Genomic DNA, 12489 nt, shown 5'->3' with positions numbered 1-12489 from the left:
GATGAGAAACAGTTAGCACCCATCAGAATGAAATTTACCATTCCACGATCAGTAACACACTGTTATCAGAGAAGAGAGGATGTCGCATGAACCAAAGACCTGTCTGATCCCCAATTCATTTGGATTTCACCTGGCCAAAGGCATGGTACCCTTGCTTGAGTGGACTTTTCATGGGGATTAACCTTTTGAAACAAGACACTAATTGAACTGCTCTCTAGAGCTTCATTAATTCACCTAAAATGCAAGTCCAACCTCCCCAATACTTTGGCAGTTGGCAGGCAAAATCAGCAATATATTTCTTGGTGGAGCCATTTACTTACAGTTGCAGCATGATTGATCACTATCTCATGAATCCTCCCACTTGCAAGGGCATCATGGACTTGCCTTTCTTGTAAGATCTGCTTCATCTTTTGCATTAGCTATGGTAGGCAGAATCAGTGAATATGTATCTTATCGCTGGACCCAAATTAAGTACAGTTCTGACAAGACAGGACAGTTTCAATCATAATGGTACCCTCTTTCATTGCCAAGAAAGGGCTCCCATCCATGGGTAACCAGATTTTTGTAATGAAATCACTGTCTCTCTTCTCCTCTTACCTATTCTCCTCTGGTACATGTATTATGATTGGATAATGTATTTAAAGAAGAAACCAATTTATCCTAATAAAATATGTTTCTTCAAGATATATTAACCAATCATAATACACATACACCTTTCCAGCCTCCTCACAGTTACATCCATTTAGAGAGCAGGCCATCTGCTCCATTAGAAACTAAGATATTTTTAGGATTTGGCTCCAATCACTGTACCAAGGGGAGATCACTCTGTCTACCACCTACATGAGCAGATAACTTTTAGCCTTTTAGCTAATAGATTTTAAGCTTGGAGGGCTGGATTTGTGAAGTAGTAGTAGTTCTCCTAAGATATTATGATTGGGTAAGTAGTCTTGAAGAAACATTTTACTAGGAAAAATTGGTTTCTATGGATTTATTAGAACTTACACTGTTGAATGTTTGATGCTAAATAATATTGTTTTAAATGGAACTGTAAACAATAATATATTGTTGGACACTGAAAAGTCCTTTTCTACAAGGTGTTCCTTCAATGTGTGGTTACTCATGTCCTCATCTTTGCAACTTACACACATGTTGCTTTACTCTAGCTTTGATATGTAAGATCCATCAAAATTGGAGGTTTTGTTTTATTGCTTTCCTTTCTAAAATCTTAAAATACTTTAAATAAAACATGATGAAATTGTGTGTGTGTGTGTTGTTGCTGTTGTTGATGTGACCGATTCAAATTGATAAATCTTGTGAGAAGTTATAAACTTTGGAAAAAAATATTTTTTTATTCAGAAAATGCTATTGCAACATAGGTCAAGTGGGGATGTATATAAAGAGGGCTTTTTGTAAGCAAAGTTTTCATCCTAAGTTCAGTCTGTGTAATCATTTACTGTTGTGTTCAGATATAATTTGAGAGGAGTCATTTATTAAATTATTCATTGGAATTACAAAGTGCTCATTGACTTTTTGGACAAATACTACTTTGGGTTTATTGAGGACTCATTCAAAGACATTCTGGATTATATCATTGTGGTATATCAAGACATTCAAGACTATTGGAATTCATTCAGAATATTCTATACTTTTGGACTTGTTATAGAACACTTAGGATTATTTGGGATTTAATTGACAAAACTTTAAGTGTCTTTTGAATGTTCACTTTGTACTCTTGAGAAATAAATTATTTATTGATTTTATTGAATATGTTGGGATTGCTTCTTTCTGTTTGATAGTTTAAGATCAGAGAATCATAACAATATGCAAAGTATAAGTCACTTATAAGCCACCTATAAGTCAAGCATATATCATGTAAGTATGTCAGAATAAGTTACTTCCATAAGGGATGGGTTTGACAAAGGTCAGATGCAGCTATTAATCTGACCCTGATTCAGTACTTTTTTAACATAAAGTCAGCTATACATTTGCCACTTACAGGTGTTTGACTAGAAAGTCTGCCTCCATTACAGGTTTTGACCAGGAGTGATGGTGGCATGGTGGTTAGTGTGCCAAACTTGTGACAAGTAGGGTGTGGGTTTAAATTGAATCATGTGATCAGTCCAGATGGTGTATCTGTGAGCATTAGATGCTTTTACTTGGCAGGATTTAACCATCCTTTGTTGCTCTGCTTTGGCATGATTTAACCATCCTGTGTTGCTCTGCATTCGGCATGATTTAACTATCCTGTGTTGCTCTGCTTTGACATGATTTAACCATTCTTTGTTGCTATGCTTTGGCATGATTTAACCAGCCTGTGTTGCTCTGCTTTGACATGATTTAACCATCCTGTGTTGCTCTGCTTTGACATGATTTAACCATTATGTATTGCTCTGCTTTGACATGATTTAACCATCATGTGTTGCTCTGCTTTGACATGAATTAACCATCCTGTGTTGCTCTGCTTTGGCATGATTTAACCATCCTGTGTTGCTCTGCTTTGACATGATTTAACCATCCTGTGTTGCTCTGCTTTGGCATGATTTAACCATTATGTATTGCTCTGCTTTGACATGATTTAACCATCCTGTGTTGCTCTGCTTTGAAATGATTTAACCATCCTGTGTTGCTCTGCTTTGGCATGATTTAACCATCCTGTGTTGCTCTGCTTTGGCATGATTTAACCATTATGTATTGCTCTGCTTTGACATGATTTAACCATCCTGTGTTGCTCTGCTTTGGCATGATTTAACCATCCTGTGTTGCTCTGCTTTGACATGACTTAACCATCCTGTGTTGCTCTGCTTTGACATGATTTAACCATCCTGTGTTGCTCTGCTTTGACATGATTTAACCATCCTGTGTTGCTCTGCTTTGACATGAATTAACCATCCTGTGTTGCTCTGCTTTGGCATGATTTAACCATTATGTGTTGCTCTGCTTTGACATGATTTAACCATCCTGTGTTGCTCTGTTTTGACATGATTTAACCATCCTGTGTTGCTCTGCTTTGACATGATTTAACCATCCTGTGTTGCTCTGCTTTGACATGATTTAACCATCCTGTGTTGCTCTGCTTTGACATGATTTAACCATCCTGTGTTGCTCTGCTTTGATATGATTTAACCATCCTGTGTTGCTCTGCTTTGACATGATTTAACCATCCTGTGTTGCTCTGCTTTGACATGATTTAACCATCCTGTGTTGCTCTGCTTTGGCATGATTTAACCATCCTGTGTTGCTCTCCTGTAAAATATGAAGTGAAGCCAAGTTAATTTTGGTGTTGAGTAGAAAGTATGCTTCTGTTACAGGGGTTTATCCAAAAAGTCTGCCTCTTTTGCAGGGCTTTGTTCAGAAAATCTGCCTTTCATTAGTTTTTTAAGTAGAAGGTCTGCATTCATTTGTTGCATGCATTTGACTAGAAAGTCTGCCTTTGTCACAGTTGGCTGTCTAAAAAGTCTTCATTTGTTATAGGTGTTTGACCATAAAGACTGTATCTCTTATAGGTCTTTGACCAGAAGGTTCAGCAAAATTTCCCAGAGCTTCTCTCTATTCCAAATGACAGGACAGTAATGGAAAAATCACAGGCACAGTTTATGAAAACAGTCATACCAGCAAAAGGTTAGTAGATGAAATAAGTAATTGAATATGCAACAGCCATATTATTTATACATGGTGTATAGTTATTCTATGTTCTAACTGTCAATCTATCTCATTTTTCAAGAATTTTATTTTCCATAAGTTTCGAAGAACTTCATTGATTGAAATAAGTTTTATATAAAGATTAATAATAACAAGTTTTACTGTTATTACCTGTAGTGAACATATAGCCAGCTGCAGAGTTGATCTGGTTGAAGCAGTAACAAACTGCACATTTAAATCTGGGTCTATGCTATACTCTGCAAGAGGGATTTCAATGAAATAGAGTTTCTGAGATCTACAGTAACAACATGCTGATACAAGTCAGGAATTTCAAGGAAATAGAGTTAGTAACAAAAATGCCCATACAAGTCAGGAATTTCAAGGAAATCGAGTTACTCAGAGATCTACAGTAACAAAATGCCCATACAAGTCAGGGATTTCAAGGAAATTGAGTTACTCAGATATCTACAGTAACAAAATGGCCATACAATTCAGGGATTTCAAGGAAACATAGTTGCTGAGATCTACAGTAACAAAAATGCCCATACAAGTCAGGGATTTCAAGGAAACAGAGTTGCTGAAATCTACAGTTACAAAATGCCCATACAAATCAGTGATTTCAAGGAAACACTGTTCACACTGAGCTGCATTGTTTTGATGACAAATCTGAACTGAAAATCTTAAAATTCTTGAGCTCAATTTTGAGCCTGAGATTTTGTTTTGACCAGTGACAAGCAATGCTACATTTGAAAGGTTGTTTTTAGTTGGCTGATAGTCAATTTCAGACTCTGAGTTTAATGAGCTCAAGGCCTGCAGCTTAGCACAAGATCATACTGTAATTCTTCTCATTGGTGGCAACAATTATAGTAATGGCCAATCTTTAAAGGGCATTGAGGATGATTATGAAAGCTTGTTGTATGCCATCAGGTCCAAAAACACAGAATGTAAAATAATCATCTCAGGTCTACCACCAAGAAGGGATGTACTTATGACTCCACTAAATGACTAGTACATTGTGTGAAAATTTCCAAATACTCTTTGTTCCGCAATAAAGGACCTTCTTCAAAGACAATCAAGTGAACCAACAGTTATACCAGCAAGACCGAATCCACTTGTCCAACATAGGTACTGCCATGCTCATTAGACATATAGACCAGTACATAAGACTTATAAAAGGGGTTAGGCATGAGTCAGAAAACTGCTTGTATTGTGGAGAGCATGGACATGTAACACAGCGATGTCTGCATGGAAAACAGATTTGTTGCCATCTTTTTAATGAACTAGGACATAAGCAAAAATTGTGCACATACCAGTAGGTAGAAGGCAATGATGTGCAGGCCTATGCAACACATATCCAGCAACAAAATCAGTTATAATATGTGTATACTTTTCAGTGTAATTAAATTATAATTCTATAAACAGATTTCAGGCACTATCTGATTTGTATACAAAGTGCAACTTGTCAACATGTAAACAACTATGTGATACTGCTCAAGTTACTTCTCCCTCTGAGGCGCCTTATGTGTCTAATATATCAATGTCTTCTTGTAGGTATGTAAATCAGTCTCATATTTAACATTCTCATGTATCCATTACATGTGGTCATGGTACAACAGATGGATCTTGTATGTTATCTTCTTCACGTGTTTATGTAAATAATCAAGGCGATGACAAGGAATCTGTCAAGTCGAAAAACAATACATTGCATACTACCTTGTCGGAAAATCAATCCTCTGATCAAAATTGTCATGTCTTTGGCCTTCTCAAAAGAGGTCTGCAAGTAATCAACCTAAATTTCAACACATCCTCCCTAAACTGAATGAGATAAAGTTAATATTACAGCAAACTAGATCAGTCAGTATTCTGGGTCTGTGTGAAACCTTTCTTTCTGATGATACTGATGATTTGGCTCTCCAAATACAGGGGTTCAACTTTGAAAGAAAAGATAGGGAATCCATGAGGGGGTGGGGGTATTCTTCTCTATGTAGACAGTTCCATTAGTTATAACAGACGTGTTGATCTAGAGACTATTGGGGTAGAGAGTATCTGGATCGAAGTAACCCTTGCCCAATCAAAGCCAGTACTCTTATGTTCAGTTTACAGGCCACCTAGTTCCACAGCTGATTGGATTGATAAATTTGAGGTGCAAATTCAAAAAGCATTACTAAAGGAAGATTTAGAAACTATCTTGTTAGGTGATTTTAACATTGACTGCATGAAATCTGCACCATTAACATGGATAAGTAATTTTGAAACTTACAACTTTACTCAGTTAATTAACACCCTAACTAGAGTAACAGATAAAAGTGCTACTATCATTGATCATGTCTATACTAATAAACCTAAGTGAAATTAATGTGTCAGTGTATGCACTGAGTGACCACTACCCAGTCCATATAACTAGACATGTTCCGAAATCATCTAAAAATGGTCAACACATTGAAATACAATACAAGGACTTTAAACAGTTTGATGAGGAAATGTTCTTAAATGATTTAGTTTGTAAACCCTTCCAATCAGTCTGCAATATAGCTGATGTCAACACTGCCTTAGACAAATGGTATCAGATGTTCCATGCAGCCTTAGACAAGCATGCTCCAATTAAAACAAAAAGGGTAAACACCAAATAACACCCAAGTGGATTACCCCTGAGATCAATGAAGCTAGGCACCTAAGAGATAATTTCCACAAGAAAAAAGACATGAAAATCTGTAGAAAGTGGAGGAATAAAACTAAGCACCTGATAGATAAGACAAAAGAGAACTACTATGAACAGGCTATTGATGAAAGTAAGAATACCAAGACATTGTGGAAGCATCTAAAAAAGCTGAACCCACCCAGGAACAGTTGTCTTCCCCCTAGACTTAAGTAAAATGATGATATTGCAACATCTGTACAAGACATTGTGGAAATGTTCAACAATTTCTTCGTAAGCATCACCAGTAACAGTATTCAGAACCAGACTAACAACCCGAATGAACTTGATGCTCTTCTATTATTTATAAGAACTAAAATTCCTGATGATAATCATTTTTCAGTAGCTAATGTTAGTGAAGCTGAAGCTTTTGATATGCTTATTAAGGTGAATATTAATAAATCCTCTAGATTGGATGGGATTGATCCATGAATTCTTAAACTATTCATTCAGGGGTCACTCAAGGCTCAGTTTTGGGGCCTTTCCTCTTCCTTATCTATATCAATGATCTACCATTAAATAATGAATCTTCAAATACAGATTTGTTTGCAGATGATGCAACCTTGTATACATTTAGTTTTGATACTGAAGTTATCCAAATGAGATTAAACTCAGACCTTATTAGAGTCCAACACTGGGAACAACAAAATAGGATGGCAATTAATGAAGGTAAAACAAAATGTATGATTTTGGGGACATCACAAAAGTTACACAAGTCAGGGAACCCAAAACTATCTCTTGCAATAAATAATCATCCATTAGAAAATGTCAAACATGAAACGCTTTTAGGTGTCACGGTAGATAATAATTTATTATGGAATGACCATAAAATAAGCTTTGTAAAACTCATAAATTAAAACCCACAGACTTAGTATTTGTTGGCATTGATAATATTCTGCAAAGCATGGTTTAGGTAAATATTGAAACTTTTGTAATTTTACATCTAACTTTGCAGTATAGTACAGTAGTCCCCCTATTGAACGGCCCCCCTGACCAGCGGCCATCTACTCCTTACGGCCAGAATCCATTGGCACCGACGAGTTTGTGTTCAAAAGTACCCCTCATGAAAGACCACCCGGTAACGCGACCAGCGGCCAGCATATTAGTGCAATAATATAAAATTTACCCCTCACATTGGCTGCATTTTTATTTTGATATGTATCCAGAACCAGTATTTTATTCATAACGTGTGTTAAGTAATCCGATTTCTGTTTCCAATGTCAGGTTTTCGTTACTGAAAGAAGTGTTGACTAAAGTACATGTACCACTAAGGTTAATATTATGTCATTTATGCCTCACAGGAAGCCATATTTATTCAATAAAACCGAGAAAGACTCAAATTTTAATCCATACAAAAGGGTAAGTATATGTAATCCAATTAGCCTTACTGCTCTGTTATCATAAGATGTCCGGTTTAGTCACTTCGATAATTGTTAAAATTACAATTATTGAACAGTAGTAACAGCTGAGAAGTGGCAGCATCATTGTACAATACACAAGTCAGCAGGAAAATGGTTTGATAGCCTTTATGGCTTCCCTTAGTAAGATGTTCACTTTGATAATTAGTGGCTATTACTAATGACAATAATTGTCAAAATTACAGATCCTAATGGCCGCGAGGTCAAATCTGCGTGATGTTAAATGGTACATATCAAAGCTGTTTTGGCTTCACTCACTTAGTGTAAAGAAATATATAAAAATAATAGGGTACCAGACTGTGACTAACGAATCACGTGACAAGATCACTGCCTTTAAAAACACACGGCAATTTGTTTAGATGCATAACAAATTGTTTTGTCAGTATTGTAGTTGGCAACATGAATAACTAAAACTGCAAAAAGATCAACATGTCATTGAGGAAAAGAAAAATTCTCAGCTTAGAAGAGAAAGTGAAAGTAATTCAACTGACCGAGAGGTTCGGGGGGGGGGGGTCGAGGATCCTTGCAGAAAACTAATGTCGGAAAGACTCAGATAAACAATATCGTGAAAGATAAGGAAACAATTCTGCAGAAGTGGGAAGGTGAAATGGATGAAGAAAGGAAGATTGTTTGAGCCAGGTGATGTTTGTATCCTGGTTTGAATGACAAGAAAAAGCAACAATTTTGTCAGCTGAATTGAGATATGACGACTTTACCGAAAGTAATGGATGGTTGCACAGATTTCAAGTGCGACACAATATTAAGTGTTCTGTCCTTAGTGAAGAATCAGCTGATGTTAATAATGAAGTTGTCGAAGATTGGAACAAAAGACTAAACAATATATGCAGGGGATATGACAGCAAGGATATTTTTAATTGTGACGAGACTGGTTTGTTTTTTAGACTGTTACCAACAGAGTGACAGATGATGTGATCTGTAACATAATTATAAAGACAGTTTTAAAACTATATCAATGGTTATTCATAACATTCTTTTGAAAATGATGAAACAGTTTGTTTTTCATTTATTTCACAACATGCATGTGATATTTTAATGAAAATATTAAATGTTTTAGAATTAAATGTACTTGTGACTTTCTTCATGTGTATTTACTATTCACATTTGTCATCCCCCTCTCGAAAGGCCACCCTCATTATAAGGTCACTTCCCTGCTGCAGTAGGGGTGGCCTTATAAGAGGGGGGCTACTGTAATTGGATTTTGGAAATGTTTAATTTTGAGCTTCAGTTCAGATTGTTTTGTGTCTGCATGTTTCCAGATCTATAGAATTTAGTTGAAATACGTACATATATCTTGATGTAAAACTGACTTCAAGTACAATCAGTTACTTCAGCTATAGACAGAAGTAAAGAAGACATTGGGTTCCTCATTAACCCAGTCATTGAACTGAAATGGAACTTGCCTGTCTTTAAATACTGGGAGTGTACTGTGGGATTTCTAGACTAGTTCTCTATTTTAGAAGACTCTGTCTCTCAGCAGATCTTCTGAAATAGGAAACCATTAGTCCAGCTATTGTACACATTTTGCCGTCCTGTCTGCAGGATTAATGATGTGGGAGGTCAAAGTAAATGTTTATATATATCAGAATGCAATGGTAACTTAGCATAGTCAACTCTCATTACAACATTCATTATAATGGAATATTAAAAGTTTGGCATAAGCTTTATGAGAACATACATGTTCCTTGGCAAATTATCAGTTTTATAATACAATATGTAGCTTAAGTTGAACAGCAGTATTCTTATAAAAAATTTGCATATTTTTTTTATATATAAAGCTCTCTACAACTGCATTTCCATTCCTTACGATTGTACTTGGACAAGAAATATATCAGAAGATAGTATTAAAAAGTTTTTCTTCGAAAATTGATTTTTTTTAAACGTTGGAAAACATATTTATGATAAAATTTATTAGATATAAATATATATTTATATTACTAGCTCATTATTCTACTATATCTGTGACCGCTCCGGTGGCCTAGTGGTTAGAGCATCCGCCTCGGATGTGGTAGTTTGTGGTTTCGATCCCCGGTCAAGTCATACCAAAGACTTACAAAAATGGTACTGACAGCTGCCTCGCTTGGCGCTCAGAATTAAGAGGTTAGTGTTAGGACTGGTCGGCCTGGTGTCAGGATAATGTGACTGGATGGGACATCATGCTATGTGTCTGCAGCATGATGTCCCAGTGCTAGACATTACTATAAAATGTCACACCGTAGACATCGTAGCGATATGACTGAAAAATTGTTAAAGCTACATTAAAAATCCAAATCACAAGCACACATACATACTTTATCTTTGCTGATTTTACAGTGATAAGACAAAAAAAGTGAATTGTCTAAATTAAAGGAGGACTTTTGTAGTGACAAATTCATTACAATGCCAAAATGGCTGGAAACAAACATCTTCATTATAAGAGTTGACTGTATATAATCATTATGTTATTGTTACTTTAGATAAAAGAAAAGAGGAAACTGTGTATGAAAAAGAAGCAGTAGCACATGAGCCAGGGACATCTAAAGGAGGAAAGTCTGCAGCACCACCTGTCAAATATACGAAACCATCACCTTTAGTTGATGATGTTCTTGTGGTTGGAATAACATCAGATGACAAAGAAAACATATCAAAGGTCAAAGCCAAGATGATAAAAAGTATAGATGAAGAGTACAAAAAAGAAAAATTTGCACTCAAAATCAACCTGACGACTGAATTGGTAATGCAAATCTTGATTTACAGCCTGTCTTCTGTGTATGAATTATCTTGAAATATACTATTGGTTTAGTGATTGAACGACTATTACAACTTTTATAGTGACCCATTGTTAGAACTCTGTTATTTGAGACCTGAAAGGTGATCTATATTGTAAGGCTACCTTATACTGTGATATGTTCTAATAAGGCTGTGCCATATTTTAATAGCAAATTAAAGCACAGAAATAGAGTATGTGATGATGTGATATAATCAGTTCTTATTCTAGAAGACCTGAAATAAAGTGTAAAATGTAAAGGTGAAATAATAAAGCAGAATATATCTAATTTAGAGATATCTGTCTTATACATTGTTTAATGAAACAGAATTTACCCAGTTTAAAGATATCAGTAATTATACAGGCATTATTTTTGGTAGCAACTGTATTTTTGAGTTGCTTTAGCAAGCGCTATACTTTAATGTCAACAGCTCCATTGTTATCCACTATTTGGTCTTTGTGATATCGTAGACTGGATAACTTGTTTATAACTAATGATCTTTGATGGATAAATCTTGCAGGACAGCACACACACACACACACTCACACACACACACCACTCTCTTGATAACTTGTGCCCTGATAACTTGTGAACCTGCTTATAATGTAATGTCAGGCATTGATCCCATTTTTAAAACCAGAAAATACCCTGAAAATTGATCCATATTTGTTGAACTTGAAGAAATTTGCAATCAAAATTGGTAATGGAAACTTTGATGTATCGCTTGTTTTATTGTCGAAAACAGTAGATAAGACCTGGAAATTTTAATCAACACTATGAAACATCAAATTTAAAAATAGGTCATACAATTTTTTACATTTTCTTTCCAAGCGACATTTCTGGTACACTGCAATTAACGATATGTTACGAAATTTTGATCAATGAAAATGTCACTCACGTCGAGTGGAGGCAGTACTTTAATAAATAAATACAAATTAGATAATTTTTTTATCTATCAATTGAAATTTGTGTTCTAGTTCTATCTTTTAGTTCCTTTTAAGTGTAATCATCATAAATGCAATGTGTTCTCCTGTAATTAAACATAAAATTTTGGCAATCAACCGTAACAGCTATGTCTGCGAGTGTTTCTCTGCGAACCTAATTAAGTGCCAGCCATGTTTTGATAACTGACTTCCAAAAGTATTTGTTGCATTGCTGCACTGAATCAAAAGCTGGCTTCCTTTGTATTATCACGTTAATTATGTCTTTGAATCAAAAAAGGAGGTGGGATAAAAGAAAAGTAAAAAGGCACGAAAATCCTACAAACTTAAAATCAGTAGTAGCCCCGGTCGTATGTTGGGTGAACTCACTTCATTTGATCAATCGAACACTTATAAATGTTATTGTGTATGTAACACAAACTACCTTAAATTAACCAACTCTTTCATAACTGTGATCAAAGAAAACAAGGCAGGCAATAAAATATTAAATTACATATTTTGTTTGTTTTAGCAAATAAAGTACTGAAACATTTTATATTTACCAAAACTTGCATTTTCTTTCATTGGCTTCTTACCAAATTCACTGGTTCACCAGTTAATACTTTTGCTTGTACATGTACAGCATGATTTAGGAATCTCAAAAGTTCCTATCATGTTTTACCTTTTCATGAGTTTGAACAATCCTTAGCAGTTTTCTCTTCAGATGGAAGTACAGTGTGACCCCGCTATAACACGGTAGTTGGGAGCCATAAAACCTGACCACGTTATATACCGAAATGTGTTATATGCAACCAAGTCAGTTAGCTGAAGAAAATGTACCCCCCCAAAAAAAAATTGGGGGGGGGGAATGTGGGTAATAAATGCGGGTGGTAAAATACATGCTTCGTTGGCACAGTTACCATCTTGAATTGATGCATATTAAATGAGAAGTACACCTGTAGTGAAAACAGAGAAGACATAATAGTTTATTTTATTTAGAGAACCATGAATTGGTACATATACGTGAATCCTGTTTATATATAAATGTTTAA

General features: G+C 35.4%; 1 protein-coding gene across 1 annotated transcript in view; it reads left to right on the top strand.

The window, feature by feature from the left end:
* LOC149787837 (protein mono-ADP-ribosyltransferase PARP14-like) overlaps nt 1-12489 on the top strand; it is a 178281-nt gene that overhangs the window by 111464 nt on the left and 54328 nt on the right. The window contains exons 17-18 of the mRNA XM_089974056.1: nt 3504-3618; nt 10227-10483. Coding sequence (XP_089830182.1) covers nt 3504-3618; nt 10227-10483 — 372 coding nt within the window. The remainder of the gene's footprint in view (nt 1-3503; nt 3619-10226; nt 10484-12489) is intronic.

Source organism: Sinohyriopsis cumingii, chromosome 11 (assembly GCF_028554795.1).
Source record: "Sinohyriopsis cumingii isolate HCF-2022 chromosome 11, ASM2855479v2, whole genome shotgun sequence".
Taxonomy (NCBI): Eukaryota; Metazoa; Mollusca; class Bivalvia; order Unionida; family Unionidae; genus Sinohyriopsis; species Sinohyriopsis cumingii.
Note: the sequence above shows the minus strand (reverse complement) of the source record. Positions and strands in the feature narration are given on the sequence as shown.